At 52.7% G+C, this 18,886-nt stretch overlaps 1 protein-coding gene across 1 annotated transcript; it reads left to right on the top strand.

Moving 5' to 3' along the window:
• Positions 1 to 472: 472 nt before the first annotated feature.
• On the top strand, positions 473 to 13,854 carry KLHDC3 (kelch domain containing 3). The gene is made up of 10 exons (XM_010186710.1): positions 473 to 712; positions 3,028 to 3,204; positions 5,465 to 5,580; positions 6,966 to 7,037; positions 7,264 to 7,477; positions 7,752 to 7,838; positions 8,988 to 9,096; positions 12,977 to 13,050; positions 13,438 to 13,516; positions 13,696 to 13,854. The coding sequence occupies exons 1-10, from the start codon at positions 559 to 561 to the stop codon at positions 13,760 to 13,762; spliced, it is 1,149 nt and encodes a 382-aa protein (XP_010185012.1). The 5' UTR covers positions 473 to 558; the 3' UTR covers positions 13,763 to 13,854.
• The last annotated feature ends 5,032 nt before the right edge of the window (positions 13,855 to 18,886 follow it).

The following is an 18,886-nucleotide window of genomic DNA, read 5'->3' as shown; positions in this document are numbered from 1 at the left end:
GTTTTTCATGACTGACCCAAAGAGCACGCTCTCTTCCCTCTGGCTCTGTTCTTTTCCCCTTCGCAATTGGCTCTCACTGTGAGTTTTCATTCAAGCAAACAAATTGTCCTGGTGTGTACATGATGTGTACAAGACCAGGTCGCAGCCGGGCACGCAGCACTCTGCTGCCTTGGCCAAAAGTGCTTGGCTTGGGCTGCCTCTATGGCCGCCCTGGGTTTTGTGGGGTTTTTTTGGTGCGTTTTTCTGTTTGTTTGGGGTTTTTTTGTATGAAGGCACCTCTGCTTGTCCTTCTGAGCCTTGCTCATGTTATGGTACCTGCCCTGTGTCTCCTTTCTGATAGGTGGAGTAAAACCATTTCCAGTTGGGAGGCAGATGAGTGAGGATACAGCAATGTGACCTCTATGATTGGCATTCAGGGAAGGTAGGAAGACCTGCGTGATGGATTGTGTTATTTTAACACTTTGTCTCTGTTACAGAGCCAGGTGACATCGTGGTGACCGGGGAAGCATGCAGCTGTGGCACTGGGGGCCCTGAAGACTGTCTGGCCTGCAGGGAGGAATGCTACGGTGGGCAGTGCACTTGGAAGGTGGGCCGCGGAGGGTGAACCACGCGGCTGTGGCCGTCGGGCACAAGGTCTACTCCTTTGGAGGATATTGTTCTGGAGAAGACTATGAGACTCTGCGCCAGATTGACGTCCATGTTTTTAATGCAGGTAAATGTGTTCTTGTGGTGCACAAAAGAGTGGCTTGCTGGGCTTGGTTATTAGCCCACTGCTGCTTAACGTGTTACGCTCGGTAACATGCTGTCTGATTAATTAAAAAAAGTTATCAGTGTAGAAGGGAGCTTCTTCCCCGTGCAGTTCTTTATTTTTAGCTTCAGCTACAGCTTTTAGCTGTAGTTCAGCAGACTGCTAGGATAAGGACTCGCTAGAAGTAACCACATAGCCAGTGGCTTGCTTTGTCCTTCTTCCCTGTGGACCCCTAACTCAGCTAAGTGCAAAGAGACCACATGTAGCTGGCTTAGGTCCCCCATCCAGTTTGCAGCATGACCATGCTCAGCTGCCCCTAGAGTGGAAGGGGTAGAGTGGGAGCCAGTGCACTCAGGTAGGTCTCCAGGTTTAGACTCCTGAACTGTGTCCCTGTGGGGACAGCTGATGTAGGGGCCTGTGGCTAGGATGGAAACCTTCCCATTTTGCAGTTATCATGCAGATTCACAGTGTGGCTGAGCAAAGCATCCAGAGCTGGAGCCATTTGTGTAGGGTGGCCAGTACCTACCAGGAGACCGAGTTGGAGCCATGACTGTGCTGGGAGAGGCTGTATATTCCTGATTCAGAGCTCTTTGAGCTGAAGTGGTTACTGAGCTGGTCCATGAAGTATTTCCCTATAATTAGACAGGTGGTTGAAAAACTGCACAGATGCTTGGGTGAGTCCAGCTGAACAGAGGCAGACAACCAATGGCCAGTTTTGCAGACTGAACAACATGCTGAGCATCCTCCTAGCATACAGGTTGCATCTATATAAAACTGCTTTGTCTGTAGGATGCAGTGAATTCACTCCTCTAAATCTGACCGTGGAGAATGCTGACTTGTGCAGTAGTGGATAAAGGCATTGGTTACACAGGGCTGCCAAGGTGACCTCCTCACAGTGTAGAGGAGCGCAGCTCAGGATCTTGTGTACAAAGACATTCATCTCTATCCAGAGGGACTGGGTTCTCACACGCAAGACAGTTGAATGTTGTAGCTTGTAAAACGTGCCAGTAGAGCACCGCTCTTACAGTTGAAGCATAATTATCATGCCAAAAGGAATGTTCATGCATTGCACTCCCCTACTTACCACTCCCAAATATTAAAGGGTCCTGATGCTGCAGCCACCATGTGGGAGGTGGCACTGGCTTCCCAAGCCCTTGCTCAGTTAGCATTGTCAGGTTCCAGTGCTAAAGCCAAGATACAGGATTTTAAATAATCTCTTTCAACCTTCCAAATAGAAAGGCTGTTTTAGGTAGGCAACATCTTGTCTAGCTTGACTTTAGCATTTGCTGTGCTTCCTCAGTGCCTTTTCTTGCCTCTGGGCTCACCTGACCCTTTCCCTGTGTTACAGTATTCCAGGAGAACTGAGGATTGATTTCTGCTGTATTTTGTGTTATCTCTGCGTTGAAAACAAAACTGGAGGCTGTACATGTGGTGGAGGGAGGGTGTGTGGGTGCTGATATGTAATGGCCATGTAACACATGCTGTGACCCTTGCACTGTCATTAAACCCTGTAATACCTGTTGACTGCTCTGGCTGCTGCTGAATGTGACGTACAGGCAGCCAGGAGGGAGAAGCTGTAATCAAGGAACTCCTATTAGTAACACAAAGTTAGCAGGGAGAACTTGGGTGTGGATGGGGGTAAATGAGACAGGCAGCTGTCTCTTCTAAACCTTAAAAAAACAAACAAATGCAAACAAACTGTTCCTACAAAGCTGCTGTGTTGCTTTGCTTAAACTGCACTACTGCCAGTCCAAATGATGCCCTCAGGTATGTTCCCTTGCACGTTGCTGCAGTGAATTATTCCTGTGCTGCCCATTCTTCCAGCTTTGAGTATCTTCGAAAATGTCTCTAGCCTGAAGTAGTGTCTGCATTCATTACTACCTCTGCACTTTTCTCGTTTTCCTTTCCCTATTTGTGCGTGTGTGTGTGTGTGTGTGCGCGCGCGCACGCACACTCTGTACCTTCACTCACAGTTTAGGATTGGTCAAAGTCAAAATCTCCTCAGTGTAATTGGTACAGAATGGAGCCTATTTCTATCCAGAGTCCTCCGGTCCTCCGATGCTTCCTCCAGTCTTGCCTGTGATGGGGACCTGTGGAAAACTGTGCTTCCATATTGCTTAACTAGCTACTCCTCGGGGCTAGACACAGCTTTGTCTTGCTTTTGAGACTGCTTTTGCACCTTGTCTTGGGGAGGAAAGGTGCCATTCAGGATGGGCTGTGACCTGTGAGTACATGCAGTGGGTTTAACATTTGACGTGGGCTCAAACTTGTGATTTCAGTGTCTCTGCGCTGGATCAAGCTGCCTCCAGTGTGGACAAACAGCCGAGACCATGTGAGAGAGGTGCCCTACATGAGGTATGGGCACTCAGCAGTGCTCATAGACGACATCGTCTACATATGGGGTGGTCGCAATGACACTGAGGGAGCCTGCAACGTGCTCTATGCCTTCGATGTCAGTAAGTTCCAGCTTGTCACTCTTCCTTGTCACAGCTGCTCTTGATGAGACTGTCTCTCTGCCCCACCACACTGCTCCCCAACTTGTTTCCCTGTCTTTCAGTCTCTACAAAGTGACAGTCTGCAGGAAATGGTGCAAATGGGGAATTGGTGTCACTGACTGTTTCAGCAGGTTTAGAAAGGGAGCAGGGTGGCCAGTGTGTCTGCATGCTTGACGGTCTGTAAAAGCCTTGGAACAGAGATCACTGAGCTTATCTAATAGTCAAACTGGTTTTAATTTTTTTATCAGCTTTGTGTGCTTTCTCTGACAGGAACTGTAACTGAAGCGCGCTCTCTGCATGATGTATTATTCCTTAACTGTGGCTGAAGGTTGTAGTGAGAAGGGGCTAGAGCTCTTGAAGACTGTGGTTCTTGTCTGGCGTGGTCCTTCTTTCTGAAAGCATGACACAGTGAGGAATAAAACACAGAAATAGTCAGAGACAGGATGGCACAAAAGGGAAGGTATAAGTCAAGTTAGATAAATCTGAAAGATAAACTTCTTGAGCTTTTTGGTTAGCTTTTCCTTAGTGCTGCTGGAGCACCTGGGCAGAACAAGCATCATCAGGAAATGGGTGAACAGGAGTGTCAGAAAAGGAAGGATTACATCTGGATTATGGAGGCAAGTCCATCTAAATACTGACCAGTAACTGGCTTACTGGACTTGCAAGGAAACTGCTTGCTCTGCTGCTTGGTCATCAGTTCTGGTTTTCACCAAGAAATGTCTCACAGCTTGGAGCTGCTCTCTAGGCATAGGGTTTCCCCCTTCCCCTGACACATGCAGCTGGGAAGCTATCAGTAAACCTCTGCCTACGCAGAGGCCTTATACTGAGATCTGCTTGATCTCTCTGTCAACTCTAGCACTTCAGCATTAAGTGAAAATTAATGGAAAGGCCAGATCCCAGTCCTGGTCCGAACCCTCTGCAGCTGTCTGTACATGCTGTGCTTGTCCCCTGCCAACCCTGGAAAGTGAAGCTGGCAGCTGCAGTCCCATGTCTGTGGTGTAATCTCCACTATACAAGTCACATCAGGCTGGACAAAGTCCTGGCTGAGTGCAATTTTGTCTCCTGGGGTGCAAGCAGATCGCAAGTTGAGGTCTTTTCCATCTCTAATTTGACATGTTGCGCCTAAATAAGCTCTTGCTGCTACTGTGTGATTGGGCTTGGAAGCAGCCCTGTGAAGGAAGCAAACTTGATAGCCACTGCAGCTTTATCACTAGAGGCTGCCCAGAGTTTCTGTTGACCTTCTAAGACCCTCTGTGTGGTTCCAGCTGGAGCCTAGGTGGCTAACTGTGGCTGCTGGCCAAGTTCAGAGAAGTTATCCTCACGAAGAATGTTGCTTTGGCTCCAACGTTACCACTTTCTGAAATAAGCATTTCTCTTGGCAGCTCAGAGCAGTTAGGGAGGGTGGGGAGAACGTCTGCTGCTGCCTCAAGGCTTATCTGTGCCTCTCTGGGCTTTTAGGACAGGTGCCTGTTTGTACTTGGCAGTGAGTCGCTGGCTTGGCTCCATATTGCCCTGGCATGGAGAACAGCTCTGACTGGATTTAAAGTCCTCTCCCAAATCAAGCCAACCCCTGGAGCATTGCAGACGAAGGGGCTGAATCTGGCTGGTACAGGGTCACAGGGAGCTGTGCGAAGGGTGAAGAGTGAGAAAGGCTCCCCTTGAAGAGGGGATGAGAATGTAACAAGAGGAGCAGATAAGATACGGAGAACTGCGCTGTAGAGGTGGGGATGTGCACAGTAGCTCTGTTGACACTGTGAGCTTGTGGTTAAGTGACTTCTGCCTGATTTTGAGAGAGCTGTTCTTCCTCAGTCAGTAGGGATCTCCGCGCTCTGAGGTCAGTTGGGCCACTTGGCATCATCACTGTAACCGAAACTGTAAACGCAGAGTTGCTAAGTGACTCACAAGTAGGCTTTGCAAGAGATTCAATAAAAATAACATGGCTCAAGCAGTGCTGTACTAATCACATTTAGGATGTGAGCTGTTTGTCAGGTTGGGCAGTCAGCGGCCATGCCCAGGAGCTGAGCTCTCTGTCACTGTGCCCCTCTGCAGAGTCTCAGGCAGGCAGTCTTGCTTGAAGAAGCATGCGGTCTCTTTGAAGAAGCAGGTGCTGTGTGTGAAAGAGAGAAGGATTTCTGTCTTGGAAATGAAGAACAGTAGTAAAGAGCTATCCCATCCCTACATCTGCTGTATTTTCTTAGCTTTTACTCCTGTTTTGTTTCAGACACGCACAAGTGGTTCACGCCAAAGGTGTCTGGAATGGTCCCAGGTGCAAGAGATGGGCACTCAGCTTGCGTCCTGGCAAAGAACATGTTTATCTTTGGAGGCTATGAACAGCTGGTGAGTAGTCTCTAACCGTTATTTGGCAGTCCCTTGAGAAAGAGGGTGTTCCTACCGCGGACATTGGTAGAGGCAGGATACAGGGACATATCTATATCCATAGTTACGTCCATTTTATAACTCATTAAAGTTATGGCATTAATTACCTGGGTTATGCTCACTGTTTTGCAGAGAAGGTGGTTGGGAAAACAGGCCTAAAAAAATGTTGGTTTTTTTTTCTTCCCCAAAACATAAATATATAGAGGTAAAAATATAAATATTCTTATCTATAAAAATATTTTTCTGGCTCATTTCTCAGCCATATTTAGATAGGTAAATACATATTATGTTTTATAAATATATATTGATCTACATTTATTTTTAAATTTTTAAATTTAATTTAATTTTTAATAAATGAGCCAGAAGAATCACTTTCCAATGTCTGCAGTGTTGCTGTGAGGTTTTGTCCTAATGTGGTGCACCTTCCCTGTATTCTGTACCTGCTCTCACATCTTGCTGATCCTCTCCAACAAACGCTCGCCCTCCCATTAAGAATACCTTGAGGCAACAGTGATCCTGCACTAGCTGTCAGTGTGCCTAATGTTCATCTGAGCAAACCCCTGTGCTCTGATCTTAAGAAGTGGGTAAATACCATTTTGGCCTATCACCAGGCTCCAGAAAAGCGGTGCAGAGGCACATCTGTTTAATTGGAAGAAAGCTGAGGCTCTGTTATGGCCATTCCTGGGTCAGTCCCACTCTTCTGAGCACAATATCGTGCCATATCTATGATCTTGATTGCAGGAGCTGTTCAAATGCAGCTTGTTTTTAACCAAGACCAAACAAACCTGTGGTTATCTCCACGCTATCTCTGCTGCCTGGAGGAGCAGGAGTCTGTGCTGGTTGTGTGAATGCAGGCTCTCCCAGGCAGCCAGCTGCAGTCAAGTCTCGTGGGATCCTCAGAGCCCCAAGTGTTTTTTGATCCTGGATATTTAGCTTCTTAGAAGTAATCTTAGTTTCTACCTCTCATCAGGTGGCCTTGGCAGAGACAGTTTGACTGTCCCATTAGAGCCCCCTTCTTCTGTTGCTGCATGGAAAGGTGGCAAGGTTCTGCTATGAATGTAGGTGCTGTGTGCAGGACAGCCCTGGGGGGAGGAACTGAGCACCAAATAAATGGTAAGCTGAAGGGAGAAACAGGACACCTTTGAGGAGGGATGAGCTTTGCCTCCCTGTTGTTAAGTAATAGGTGTGCTGCCTACCCTGACATTTTGGAGCAAGCGCCATTGTCTCTTAGGAAGTGCTGATTCCAAAGGGATGCTCCAGGTCTGCAGTACAGCATCCTTTCTAGGGCCAGATGTGACCAGGCTTCCCAAGTCCCTTTGTGACCAGGCTGCCCTGCTGTCTTCCAGGCTGACTGCTTTTCAAATGATATCCATAAATTGGACACCACAAACATGACGTGGACCTTAATCTCTGCCAAGGTCAGTGTCTGCTTTTCACTCTGGTTTGCGGAGGAAGTCTCATATCTGCTATTCTCTGGGGTAGCTGCCCACAATTGTCTCGCAGGTTCTGTCCGGTGTGGCTGGGATCTGCAGGAGGGGAAGTTCTCCAGCAGCAGGCAGCCATCCCAACTTCTTCATCAAGATGTGTAATCTCCCTGGGTAACCTGCATTCTTTCTCTTGTTCTGTTTTACTCCGTCTCTGCAGGGTACACCGGCTCGCTGGAGAGACTTCCATTCAGCTACCATCATTGGAACAAAGATGTACGTATTTGGTGGCAGAGCTGATCGTTTTGGGCCATTTCACTCCAACAATGAGATCTACTGTAACCGCATTGAAGTATTTGATACAGAAACAAACTCCTGGCTGGACTCCCCTCAAACTCCAGTGCTCCCTGAAGGCCGGCGGAGCCATTCAGCATGTGAGTGTGGGTCTGCTGAGACAGCAGGACAGGACAAGGAAATCCCTGCCTGCCTCAGAAGGGGTGGCTGGTCTGCTGGGTGGAGAGGTGGGTTAGCAAGGGGTGCACAGAGCCTGGCTGCTGTGAGAAGCTGCTGCCCACTGAAAAGCCTTGCACATAGCACTGCATATGAAGGTGGATAACCGGTGCTGCTTTTCTTTGTTTGATGCTGGGACAGGGACCTGCTGGGCTCTGTCTTGGGTGGCACACTGATGTCTATGCTTACTCCCTACAGTCAGCTACAATGGGGAGCTGTACGTATTTGGTGGCTACAACGCACGCCTGAACAGACACTTCCATGATCTGTGGAAATTCAATCCAGGTATTTATGCTTTGAACTTGTTGCAGTGATAATGCTCAAGGCCCTCAAGTGTGTGAGCACTCAGATGACCGCACTCTCCAAGGGCTAGGAGCCTGCTTGGGGGAAAATGGCTCTTCTGCTAGCATTGACAGGAACTTGCTACTGTGCTTGGGACCTCTGTTCTTCAGACTGTCTCCAGATCTCAGTTAGAAAGTGAAAAAGCAAGTATTGCTGAAAGATACAGCTAATCAAAAGGTGGTTGGCAAAACTTTGCCTTATTCTTAAATATGCAGATGTGTTGGCAGAAAATAAAATATGGGGAAGCAATGGGGCTAGAGAAGCGAGAGACCGTAGCTGGGGAAATAACTCAACTTGAGTTGCAGGATCACTATACCACACCCTCTTGGTACCAGATCAAACTCTGCAGCAGAAGGGATGACTCTTCATCTGGTACCCTGAATATCAGCTAAGTGTGAGCTCTTCTGGGGTCCTCAGGTCCTTTTTGTAGTCCATCAGACTGATTTTGCTTGCTAATTGCTCTGCATAGTAAAGTTACCTGAGAGCAGACAACTTCCTGTTCCTCAGGCTGATCTGGGAGCTAGTGTGAGAGTTCCTGGAGGTTTCAGCGCTGTGCATTAGTAATTAATCGCCCCCTCCCCGCGGAGTCCTTACCACAGAGAGCAGCAAAGACAAAAGCTGTTGTCTTCTCCACCTGATTCAGTTCTTCGTGCTCCCCTCCCAAAACTAGGCTGTCACAGCAGTCTTCGCTCTGCGAGGATGCTCTGCATTCACAGTGACTGCCAGCAGATGGAGCTGGTTCCTGGGTCTCTTTCCAGATCTGGACCGCAGCAGGGTGCTGGGGAAGGGAGGCTGCCTGCTTGCTGCCGTGGTAGACCGAGGGTCCAGGCTTTCCAAACAAAAGGCCCTGACCTGCAGGTCCTGTCTCAGCAGGCAGAGCTGTACCTGGCATCCAAGTGACATTTCAATAACAACCTCATAGAAGTGCACCATTTTGCTGCTAGCGAGGAGGTTGACGGGGAAGGGTGGGTGTTGGCTGGTTGGTGTCTGTGGGACAGTGGGCCACTAGTTTTGCTGTGATCTGTTTAAATCCATAGCCGGGTCTTAGCCAGGCTCTTGTGACAAGCTGGTGCACTCTTTTCTGCCCCTTAGTTTCTCTTTCTTGGAGGAAGATTGAGCCCAAGGGAAAAGGCCCATGTCCTCGACGCCGGCAATGCTGCTGCAGAGTGGGAGACAAAATCATTCTCTTTGGAGGCACCAGGTGAGTTGTGTGGGGTGGCTCTGTGAGACGGTTTGCCGTTCCCTTTAGCACGGTGTCCCTCCATGCTCTGCTACATGCAGATGTAGTCAGATGCAATTTAGAGGCACATAGTAACTGTCCATCTACCTTCCAAGTGTAAGAAGTCAAGTAGATCTGGGCTCCTCTGGAGAAAGTCCAAGGGGGAGATTGAAGATGTCATGCAGGCTTCTAAAGCACCTGCTGACAAGCCTTCTTGTACAAGTTAACATGCTGTTCGGCAGGGGTTGTGCAATGGTCAGGCTTTCTGTGAAAGAGGTGGTGGGGAGGAGGGAGGAGATCCTGCCATCAGAAGGACAAGTATCCTGGTCTGCTGTGCTGTAGCAGACCTCAGACTGACTTATCCCCCCCTACATGCTGCCCTGCTTCTCCTGCCAGAGTTTCTTTCTTTCATTGACCAGTGCAATGCGTGCCAAGCTGCAGTGGGATGTCAGCTCAGCTGGGAGTTGTTTAAGGAGCACATACACACGACAAGACAACATCCCCTTCTGTGCCAGTGTTCCTTAGCAAAGTTTCCATGCACAAAAGGGACCTGGTGTGAAGGATTTAGCTGTCAAACACTGGAAGTGATACTGTCAGGGTGCAGGGCAGCTGGATGTGGCCAAGAGCCTTAACAGCTGCTAAAAGAAAGGAAGTGGCCCATCGCCACAACACACTCTATGCTGTCTGGAATAACAAATTGCAGCTCTGAAGCACAGGTCTGTTTGCTAGCATCTACCTTGCAGAGACATCTGAAATGCTTTCAGCCCTCCACATGGTTTGAAAAGCTTTGGGGCTTTCTCTGGGACCTTGGCAGTGGCTTTTTGGGGATACTTCTGAAGACAGACAGACAGGTTGGGGCAGAGGACAAGACAGGGCAGGTTCTGCTGGTGAGCTGACCATACCAGTGTGTGATGGAGTGAAGGGCCTTCAGGCCCCAGGAGTGCTAGGAATATGTGCTTAGTTGTAGGATGTTTGTGTGGGTGTAGGGGAGTGCTTAGTGTAGGTGAGGTATACGGTGGTGCCGAGTTTATCCAGTGTCCTCAACAGATGCTGGTGCTGCTCTGTACGTTAGGAGGCTTGGTAGGGCTTGATGGCAGTTTTGGATGCTCTCAGATGCTGCAGTGTGGATTTGTGTTCAGCAGCAGCTGAACTCTGATGTTAAACTTGGCACTCCTAGGAAACGCTGGCAAACCACAACAAATTTGACACTAGCTTTCTGGAGTTTGGTCCACCTCTGCCAGGCAATGCAGCAGCGTTTTGTCTTCTCCATAGAACAACTTCAGTATTCAACTTGTTCCTTAATCTAAGCTCAACCCCAGTGCAGGCCAGTTCATCAGCACTAGCTTGGGATAGGAGGAGCTGCTGGCAGCCAGGAATGCAGCCTGTTTGGACTGGAGGGAGGGTCTTGCAGACTGGGGAAGAGGGAGATGGGGGTGGGGACTGTGTTTGCTTCCTGTAACAGTTATCAGGTGTATTCTGGAGCTGCCTGGCGAGATAAGAAGTTTTCCAGGAAGTCGTTGTAACTGAGAACTCCCTGTGGTCTGCCTTTCTGACTTGTGCTCCCCTGCCCTGGGAGGGGGAGCGCACAGCGCGGGGGATCCAGCAGGCCTCCCTGGGGGATGAGCCAGCAGGCTCAGCTTGCTGGGCAGCAGCAAAGGGGGACAGGCAGGCAAACTCCTTTGTGTCCTGCCCTCCCTTATGGGATTCATGTACACTGTAGACTGTTTAAGAGGCACTTCTGCAGGGTGCCTGCTCCTATGGCATCCAAATGCTTTTCTGTTGTAGTCCTGCCCAAAGCATGGTCTTTTTGCCCCAGCTGTGGTCTCTCACTGGCCAGCAGCAATCCTGTCACTTGTCCCATTTAAGTGACCAGGAAGTAGTGTAGCACTAAGCCTTGTGTTCCCATTTGCTGTGTCACAGTTGTGGCCCTCATCTGGTTTCCTCCCAAACCCACCAGCACTTCAGCATGCAGAGACCATCCACAAGGGAGTACAACGGGAAGAGGGAGTGCTACAAAAGAGAGTTTAGCTGAACAGATGCTGATCCAGCAGCTTTGGCCTGAGACTGTTTTCCCTGGCAGGGCTTAGAAATGCCTGGCTCTGGTGAGGGAGTGGGGGCACTCACTGCTTGCTTGGTGCAGGACCCAGGAGCATTCACCAACATGTGAGTTGAATAAGCAGTTTTGCTGCTCTGGCTGGCAAAGAGATTCCCTGCACTGTGCTGTCTGGGAGTTGTGGCTCTCCTGGCCTTGAACTCCAGGCTTTCCCTAGCTGCTTGCAGCTTGGTGTTTAAAACAACAGACGTTGTGCCTGCTGGCTTTCCTTTGAAAGATAAGGGATGGTCTAGGGTTTCCTGTGACGTGGATGTGAGATTAGATTGTGGTGCAGTGAGCACACGGGTGGAATTAAAGGGGCTCTTGCCTGTATCCGGGCAGATGGGACCCATCAGCAACAGATCTTCTCTGCCAGCAGTGCACTGTCCCCCACAGTTTGTGCTGGAGTTATGGGGAACCTGGGGATAGGAGGACAGGCACTGTCTCATGTCCCATGAGATGTGAAGCATAGTGGGTCATAGGAGGGGAAGCAAGTGACACTGGGGTCTCAGCTAAGCAGTAAGGACATGCTAAACTGCCATGTAACAAACCAAAGCATGACTTAAAACACCTTTCCTTTCTTTCAAGTTCTCCAAACAACCATCAGCCGTGGGAGTGCTTTCCCCTGGTCCAAGCACTACTGTTCCAGCACAGGCTGTGCTAAGGGATGCTAGGGGATGACCTGTCTCTCAGGTGCTTTGGCTGTTCCATCAAGACCACAGAGGCAGGAAGCCATAGGTGAGGCTGGCTGTTTCCTAGAAATGCCTGAAATCATAGCTCTTCACTAGCGTTCCAGGACCAGCACATCAGCTAGAAGTATCAGCAAATTAAGATTGGTTTAAAATGACTGCTGCACTTATCAGTGCCTGACACGTGCTCAGTTACAGTCTTCTGAAATGCTGTCCCCATTTTGGCACAACCAGGGAGCTGTGGCTGGAGCCCAGAGTGATTTCTGAGTCAGACTGAGAAATGCCTGTGCTTGTCCTGCCATGCAGATGTTTCCCAGTTGTTTTCTCTACACTTCTCTTACAACATCTCAATGGCCATGCTGAAAAATCTGCAGTAGATCTTAACCATGTGAGAGCTGGAGTGATGAACAGTGTGTGGCTGGGCAGAGTCCGTGCTTGGCACGCAGTTTCAGCTCATGCAGCAAACCCCAAAAGCAGCCCAGCTACTGGCCTGGTCAGAGGAATGCAAGCTTATAAAATAGGATGTTTTCCTGGCTGCAGGTTGCTAACCTGTGGGCTCTTGCTGGAGAATTTGTGCTAATGCAGCAGATACATACAGCTATTGTGGACAGAGGGAAAGAACAGCCACTAAGCCAGCTGTAGACCTCAGCACCTGCTTCAGGTGCTTTTTCTCTACTGCTGCCTTTCATCTTCTGTAGAAAAAGCTGAACTTCTCTGCAGAATGAGACCTGTGTTTGGAGGTGCAGACAAGTTAACAGAAGCAGGTGAAGTGAGGGGGAGGCTTGCAGCTGGAGTCATGTAGGTTGTACATGTGAAGGAGGCAGCTCCCTCATTCCCTGCTATGGCTTGCAAAGAAGATGGGGTGTGTTTTTGCCCTCTGGCTCTGTGCAGCTCTACCTACTCTGCAAGAAACTGGAAGAGTGATGGCTTTGGGTGCAGCTGGAGGGAGGCAGAGGGCTCCTGCATGGGGCAGGCAGCTTAGGAACAGTCCTGGACTTGCTCGGCCCTTGGGGAGCTCAAGGGACCATAACTGGTGTACAAGCATTTTGGCACTGACTGACACTTTGCTTGGCTTCTGCAGCCCGTCTCCAGAGGAGGGAATGGGTGATGAATTTGACCTGATGGATCACTCTGACCTCTACATCCTCGACTTCAGTACGTGAGCACTCTCTGCCCAGCTTGTCCCTCTCACCACAAAGCGCCCTGTGAGCAGGCCCTGCTGTGAAGGGCCATACTGCATCCTGTGTGGCTCCAGATGCCTGCCTCTCTGAGCTGGGCAGCTGTCTCTTAACTGGTGCACATGGCTTAAAGCAGACCAGCCAGAGATGCAGCTGTGCTTGCAGGCCTGAGCTGGGCTCATGGCTCTTCTTGCATTCCTTCACACAGACTTCTTGTGGGAGCACAGAAAACTGCTTCAGTCTGGCCCTCAGAGGGATGGCCAGGGTGCTGTGCCCCATTTTCTGTGGCACTGACTGCACGATGCCTGCGCCCTCCATAGTGTCCAGGCAAGGACTGCTGTGGCTAACTGCCCTCTTTCCACAGGTCCCAGTCTAAAGACGCTGTGTAAGCTGGCTGTGATTCAGTACAGCCTGGACCAGTCCTGCCTTCCCCACGACATCAGGTACTGTGTGCCTTCCTGGGAGGTCACCCCATGGGTGCTCCCTGTCCTGGCTAAAAGCTACCAGCTTTGGGGCAGACTGGGCTGGAGACTACAGCTGGGGCTGATGTGCAGTGGAGCTGCTCCAGCCCTGGGCACCGTGTTTGCGCTTCCTCTCAGTGTATCCTCTTGGTGTGTTACAGATGGGAGCTCTCGGCCATGACAACAAACAGCACCATCAGCCGCCCCATCGTCTCCTCCCAGGGCTGACACCAGCTCATCCCTCTACCACCCTGCCCTCGCCCCTCCACATACTGACCTCTTGCTCCACTGTCTGCATGAGTTTTTACCCTTTCAAGAAAGGAACCACATGAGCTCAGTTTGTCTTGCCTCAGCCAGGCCTCTCTCTGCCTGTGTCACACTTTGGGCAGTACAAGTGTGCAGGCAGAGCAGGCTGCCGGGAAAGAAATTGGCTCATCTCAGCAGCACAACTGTGAACCTCCCTCCCTGCCGATGGCTCCACCGTCTCCTGCCTTCCTTCCCCTTGCCTGTGGAGCTGCAGTTGTGCTGGCCTGGTCCCCAGCCACACTTTCCAAGGGCCTGAATCAACTCCTACCACCAGCCATGGCCCTGGGGTTGGCCTTGGGCTATGAACTGTTCCTGTCCTGCTTCGAGACTTCACGCCTGCACCTGCCAGTGCTGACCAGCTTCCTGGCACCAGATGGCAGGTCCCAGCCTCAAGCTGAGCCCGATGTTGGGGGTCTGGGCCCAGCAGGACCCTCTGCCCAGCTTCTGTTGTAAAACAGCAACTGGGGGAAGTTTTATAAATGCTGAGGCAGACATGATTTCTGCTGCTTTGTGTGTCCTAGCAGGTGAACTAGGGGGAAAGAAGGCGTGGGAAGGGAGAGACCGAACAAGGTGCTTTTCAATAAAGCTTCAAGCCACCAGTGGCTTGTGGCAGCTGTGGGCTGGTATGAGCTGCAGCCCTGGCTGGGGTGGGAGAAGAGGAGGTAGGCCCCTCACAGCAGTGTTGCCCTGGTGTGCCTGCCTCCTGCCTGGGGCTGTACTGCCCTGCAAGAGGGCCAGGAGGAAGACAGTGCTTGACTCCTGGTCTGTGATGTCTCAGGAAGGTGAGTGCAGCGGCAAGGCTATCGTGCAGGTGCCCCAGAGCTCTCTGCTCTGGGAGGGAGGTGGAGGGATGTCTGGGGCAGCCTTCCTGGGTGGCACAGAGGGCTGTGCCTGAGCCCCTTCCCGTGGTGTGAGATGTCTGACATGAAGAGGAGCTCCAGTGGCAACTGCGGTGAGGCTAATGCAGGGAAAGCTAGGGTTGTGCTCAGGGTGTACCCTAGGTCGCCAGAGTCACAGGACAGCTGAGGGTGGTGGCTGCTTGTTGGGAACGGGTGGCAGAGGGCACAGGCCATCTCCCCTGCCCCGAGGTATACCCTGAGCATGTAGTCAGGGTCAAGTACTGCTCATCGAGCAGCACGGGGTGGTATAGGTCCCTGGGCTACTCAGCCTGAGAGAGGTGGCCAATGTGGGTGCAACGGAGCAGCCTGGAGTAGCACAAGAGCAGTGAAAATGCCATGGCAAGGGAACAGAAGGCACCACAGTTGTGACAAGAGCTTGTTCTTCACAGACTGTCAGCACCTCGCTGTCGTGGGTGGTGAGCATCAATGGCAGTGCTGGGGGCTGAAGGGAGCCAGGGTGTGCTGACAGGACATCTGGCTCAGGGAGAGTACCCCCAGCCTGGGCTCCCCCTTTGTGGCCCTTGGCACCTGCAAGTTACCTGTGAGGGCTGGGTGGGCATCTCCCATGTGTTGTCCAGCAGCTCCAGCAGCCCCAGGCACAGGCACTCTCTCAAGCTGTGCCATGAAATGGTGGCAGTTTTTTGCCATGGTATCCTCTTCTCCAGCACTGAAGCACCAGGCTTATTCTCTTTGTGGGGTGCCAGGCACCAGGAAACATCCACAGAGCACCCAGGCTCACTGTGCTGGGCAGCGTGGTGCTGAGCACAGAGGTTCCCCCAAGGTGCTCTGGCTCTGTCCATGAATGTCACTAGAGCTCCCCAGAGGAGAATTAGCAGCTCTGGGACATTAAGTGGAGACAGCCTCTAGAAAGGCTCAGCAGCCCATGCCAGCTGCCTCTAGGAGAGCAAACCTTTGGTGGGGAGACGACTTCTCTGGGAAGAAAAGAAAGGGCTTACCAGGAAGAGGCTCACAGGCACCCCACTCGCCTTCAAGGGTCCCCTCAGATTCACAGGTGCTGTGGCCCTGATCTCCCTCTGCCAGGACCTGGGGATGGGGCTCTGCTTACCACATTGGTCTGGATGTCTCCAGTGCATTTTCTTGACATATCAGCTCCTTCTCCCAGCACCCAGCTCACTCCTTGGTGATGCTGGAGAGCAGCCACTGGGCAGGCAGGCTTAACCACAGGCCATTAGCCCATCACGGACCTTCTGCTGGGCCGGCAACTGTGGGTCGGGAGCTGGGCGGATGTGTGCCTCACGGGGGGATCCCGGCTACCTTCATCATCACCCCCTCCTGAGCAGCCAGGTTTGCTTTAAAGACCCCAGCTTCCTTTTATTGCTTCCCTTCTCAGATTGCAGCCGGCTGCACGGGCTATTTTTAGCAGCCTGCCTTCTAAAAATAGCCCCGAGCTGTTTGGAGTTGCGTCAGGAGAAGTAACTCTCTCCGTGTGCGCGGCTTGGCCCCTGCGCCCCAGGAGGGTACAAAAGGAGGCCGGGAGCAGCGGGGGTCAGCAGGTTCAGATGCAGGCAGAGGCGGAGGCAGCAGCGGCACGCCGCCAGGTTTGGCTATCCCAGCACCATGACCATCTTCTGCACACACTGCCACAGGCCGCTGCAGGCAGAGCAGAGCTGCCAGCCCAGGAGGGGCAAGCAGGCACCCAGCACCTCGAAGCCATTCAGGTGAGCTCCCTCCCGGGCCCGACGGCCCTTGCAAGGGGCCAGCACCAGTTTGGGAGAGCGGGGCTGCCAGCTGGTGTGTGGGGAAGAGGAGATGCAGGAGCTTGGAGGGGCAGAGGGATTTCAGGTGGTGGAAGAGCAAGGGCAGATGCAGTGGGCTGGGGCTCATGTTCTGGCACTGGATGCAGTTTCTATCCTTGCAGGGTTTGGTGGGGAGGTCGTGTCACTTGGGTCCCCCCACAAAGCACAGGTCATTGTCCAAGCTGGCCCCCAGCAAGAGGGGCTCCAGCCACGCCAGCAGCATGTTCCCCTGGGTAGCCGTGAGCACCTCTGCGTGCATCCACTGCACCAAAACTGCCACCAAAGGTTTGTCCTCCTAGAGGCAGCTGACGTAGGTGCTGAGCCTAAGGGCACATCTCCACCCTGTGTCCCCGAGCTTGCAGGTCTCCCTATAAAGGCAGGTGGGGAATGCTGTCCTTCTACCTCCCTGGACACGTTCCCCCAGCCAGCTGGCTTTGCAGGTCAACCAAGAGTGCCTCCAAGGCCCGCCGGGACCAGATCAACGTGGAGCTGCAGGCGCTGCGCTCCCTGCTGCCCATCTCTGCGCGTGAGAAGGAGCGGCTCTCCTACCTCCACACCATGGCCCTGGTGTGCCTCCGGCTGCGGGGGGCTCAGCTGTTCCCCCCAGGTACCCATGGCACTACTGCACCCCATGCCAGCTTGGCTTTGCATGGGGCACTGCTCCCACCCCAAGATGGTGCTTCACCCTGCGCTCCCCCTGCAGACTTGGCCCCTCCTGCAGGACCAGCCCTCGGCACGGAGCTGCTCTCCCTGCTGCCGGGCTTCCTGCTCGTGCTCTCAGCCGACGGCAAGCTGGTCTACATCTCCGAGAACGTGGCTCAGGTCCTGGGCCTCTCCATGGTAAGGACTGCCACCGGGCGCTTGCGGTCACTGTCCCCAAACCTGTCCTGCTGCCTTCATCACATGCATGGCATGCTGCCCCAGCAGCAGCTGGCTTGTGGCTCCAGCAGGCTGCTGGAGCCCACCGGGGCAGGCACAGCCCATGACAGCAGCCCCTTCTTTCTCAGGTGGAGCTGCTCGCCCAGGGGGACACGGTCTTTGACATCCTAGATGAGCGAGCGCATGAGGAGGTGCGCAAGAAGCTCCTCCTCGCCCAGGAGGAGCCCAGCAGGGGTAAGGGAGGCCTCGGCTGGTACCTCAGATGCTGCTGCCCTGCTCTGGCCCTTTGTGGCTGCCAACAGACAGCCAGTGCCATCAGACAGCCAGGGCCAGCCAGCCAGCCCTGCTGGGAGCAGAGCCAGGGAGCCCCCAGCCTGCTCCATCTGGTTTGTTTCCCTGCAGAAGTCACGTTTGTCAGTGAGATGCGCACGTCCAAGGCCTTCCGGCTGCAGCACGGGGGAAATCGGGCTGTGGCAGTGCACGGGCGCTTCATGGCCCTGCGCTGGCCGACCTCCCCCTCCACCACAGCCTTCCTGGCCCTCTGCACACCGGTCACACAGCTGCCTGGAGAAGGCGATGCCAGTTCCCAGGATGACCTATTCCAGAGCACACACATCCTAGACATGACATTTATTGATGTCACCGAGAGGTGAGGGGTGCCTGCTTGCATCTCAGACAACAAGGATCATTTCGCTTCACCAAGCCTGCGGGCGAGCAGCGAGCCTCTCCCAGGCACTTCCCAGCCTCCTCCCTCCCTTATTTGCTACTCATTCCTGGACCCCTGTTGTTTTGTTTTCTCTTCCACCATACACAGCTGCTCCTTGCTGACATGGTGCTGACCCAGCAAAGCACTCAGTCCCCACTCCCCTTTGTTCCCCAGTGTCACCTACCAGCTTGGGTACCACAGGGACGAACTGATCGGTCAGTCATGGTACAGCCTCCTGCACCCTGAGGACACTGACATAGCGGCTGCCCAACACAGGGCTGTGGGTGAGTATCAGCCCTGGGAACGTGCCTGTTTTGGCCTGGCTAGGCCTGCAGTTTGGCTGTCCAGGACAACAGAAACAAAGTGAATTCAGTCCTGCCTGCTGCACCTCCCTGCTCCCAGAAAGACAGAGAATTGGTCACACACCCCATACACGGTCTATAAGGTCACAGGCACTTTCCAAGCTTGGGAATAAGGGCACCCTCCTTTGCCACAGAGCAGAGGCGGGACAAGCCCACCTGGGCCCCAGTTTTTTGGGAAGGCAGGGCTGGTACAGACTTGAATCCACTACTTGTGGCTTCTGTCCCGCTGGGGCCAGTGCAGCAGCCTGACTATGGGCCCCATCGGGGCAGTCTACCGCTCCGTGCCCCACCGCAGGCTAACGTAGGCCCTTGCCCGCAGCGCTGGGGACCGGAACAGCGGCAGGGACAGCAGTGCTGCGCCTGCTGCGCAGGGACCGTACCTGGGCCTGGCTTCGTGTGTCGGCCCGGCGGGACGGCGGAGGCCGCGCCATCACCTGCACCAG

Source organism: Mesitornis unicolor, unplaced genomic scaffold, assembly GCF_000695765.1.
Source record: "Mesitornis unicolor isolate BGI_N332 unplaced genomic scaffold, ASM69576v1 scaffold53496, whole genome shotgun sequence".
NCBI lineage: Eukaryota > Metazoa > Chordata > Aves > Mesitornithiformes > Mesitornithidae > Mesitornis > Mesitornis unicolor.
The sequence above is the reverse complement of the archived record's forward strand: the minus strand, read 5'-3'. Positions and strand labels throughout refer to the sequence as shown.